Source organism: Prunus mume, linkage group LG4 (assembly GCF_029339155.1).
Source record: "Prunus mume cultivar Tortuosa linkage group LG4, ASM2933915v1, whole genome shotgun sequence".
Lineage (NCBI taxonomy): Eukaryota > Viridiplantae > Streptophyta > Magnoliopsida > Rosales > Rosaceae > Prunus > Prunus mume.
In genome coordinates, this window is record NC_142701.1 from 15,531,757 (window position 1) to 15,533,694 (window position 1,938).

The 1,938-nt window shown below is 37.9% G+C and overlaps 1 protein-coding gene across 1 annotated transcript; it reads left to right on the forward strand.

The window, feature by feature from the left end:
• Nucleotides 1-408: 408 nt before the first annotated feature.
• LOC103327357 (glutathione S-transferase F11) lies at nt 409-1,630 on the forward strand. Its single transcript, XM_008229667.3, has 3 exons — nt 409-673; nt 802-850; nt 953-1,630. The coding sequence occupies exons 1-3, from the start codon at nt 527-529 to the stop codon at nt 1,399-1,401; spliced, it is 645 nt and encodes a 214-aa protein (XP_008227889.1). The 5' UTR covers nt 409-526; the 3' UTR covers nt 1,402-1,630.
• The last annotated feature ends 308 nt before the right edge of the window (nt 1,631-1,938 follow it).

Sequence of the window (1,938 nt, forward strand, 5' to 3'; positions counted from 1 at the left end):
TTAAATTGCAACAAATATGAAACTACAGAGTCAAAATTGACGGAATTGAAATTACAAGGTCAAAAGTAGTTGAAATGCCAAACTAAAAGGACCAAAAATGATTTTTAAGCCAACAAACAATAATATTTACCGACTCTTTGAAAGAAATATCCAATATTAATTTTGTATCTTTATATTTTCTTAAAAAATTACAAGGCTCCACGTTAGTCATCAGCTTCACTAGCTAGCTTGCAAGTTGATCATAGCTTATACAATTCATGTGGAGCATAGGTGTTCATTTGCAAGCACGTGGCGGGTAGCAACCCCCGCAAACCCACACATGAATTGAATTGAATATTTTGCTGGAAGGTCTTTCATCAAGTGTCTGCTACATGTATATATAGAGAGCTTCAGCTCTAACTAAAATGCCAAGATCAAAACACATACAGATTCTTAAATTGTACGCGTGCCCTCGAGTGAGAGAGACATTAATAATCTTAGCTAGCCCTTTTTTGTTAAGGAGTGAGAGAGATATTACTATAAGAAGATGGTTGTGAAAGTGTATGGTCCAGTCAAGGCAGCCTGCCCTCAGAGGGTTATGGTTTGTCTTTTAGAGAAAGGAGTGAATTTCGAAATTGTTGATGTTAATCTTGAGGTGGGAGAGCAAAAGCGACCTCAGTTCCTCTCCCGTCAGGTACTTTATATGTGTATGTATGTATAGAGTAATGTTCTCTTGTCATACTTATATTTACGCAAGAAGTAAGGTTGTTTCGTTAATGTTACAACAATTCATTTAACTAATAGATATTATTTGTCTTGCAGCCGTTTGGTCAAGTTCCAGTAGTAGAAGATGGTGATTTCAGGCTATTTGGTAAGAGCCTTAATATAATCATATACATGGTACAGTGCTACTAATGATTACTATCATAACATGTATATGTATGACTTGCGTATCTTTTTCTGTTATGTCCAGAATCTAGGGCTATTATCAGATACTACGCAGCCAAGTACGCCGACCGTGGTCCCAACCTATTGGGAACAACCCTGGAGGAGAAGGCTCTGGTGGATCAGTGGCTGGAAGTAGAAGCTCACAATTTCAATGACTTGGTTTACACTCTGGTACTTCAACTTCTGGTGCTGCCTCGCATGGGGGAGCGTGGTGACGTGGCCTTGGTCCATGCATGTGAGGAGAAACTGGAGAAGGTGTTCGATGTTTATGAGGAAAGATTATCAAAGAGCAGCTATCTGGCTGGAGAAGCTTTCACTCTGGCTGATCTGAGCCATCTTCCAGGGATAAGATATCTGATAGATGAAGCTAAACTGGGGCATTTGGTGACTGAGAGGAAGAATGTGAATGCTTGGTGGAAAGACATATCCAACAGGCCTGCTTGGAAGAAACTAATGAGCCTTGCTAGTGACTAGCTACTAGATATGAGATACCCCCAGTATTTCATGTGGAAGAAAGAACTGAGAGAAAGAAAAAAAAAAAAGGAAAAAAAAGAGTAGTTAATAAATTAATCTTCTGTTATGTGAGAAAATTACCCCCAAAAAAAGGATGTGTTGAAGAGAACAACATTTTCCCTTTTATGTAATGTATGTGTGGCAAATTTGATTGTGTCAATAAAAAGGAATAAACTTTTTTTTTTTTCAATTAATTATTTACCCCTTAAGAATTTAATTACTTATATATACATATGGATGGGGGGACAAATATTTTTGACGCACATTATTACACACATTGTACACTGTTAGATTAAAGCACATTCAGCGGTTGAGATTACATCCATTATATTTTGTTATTCTCTCTCCTCTCTCCTTTCTACATTATCGTGCCGTTCCTTTTCCCCACTTGACTCCACTTTCTCTCACTTAAATCAATTTTCTCCTTCCAACTTCGTTTCTCTCTTCTTCTTCAGAAGTTCTTCTCCTTCAAACTCCGTTGGGAACTCATCAGCTCCC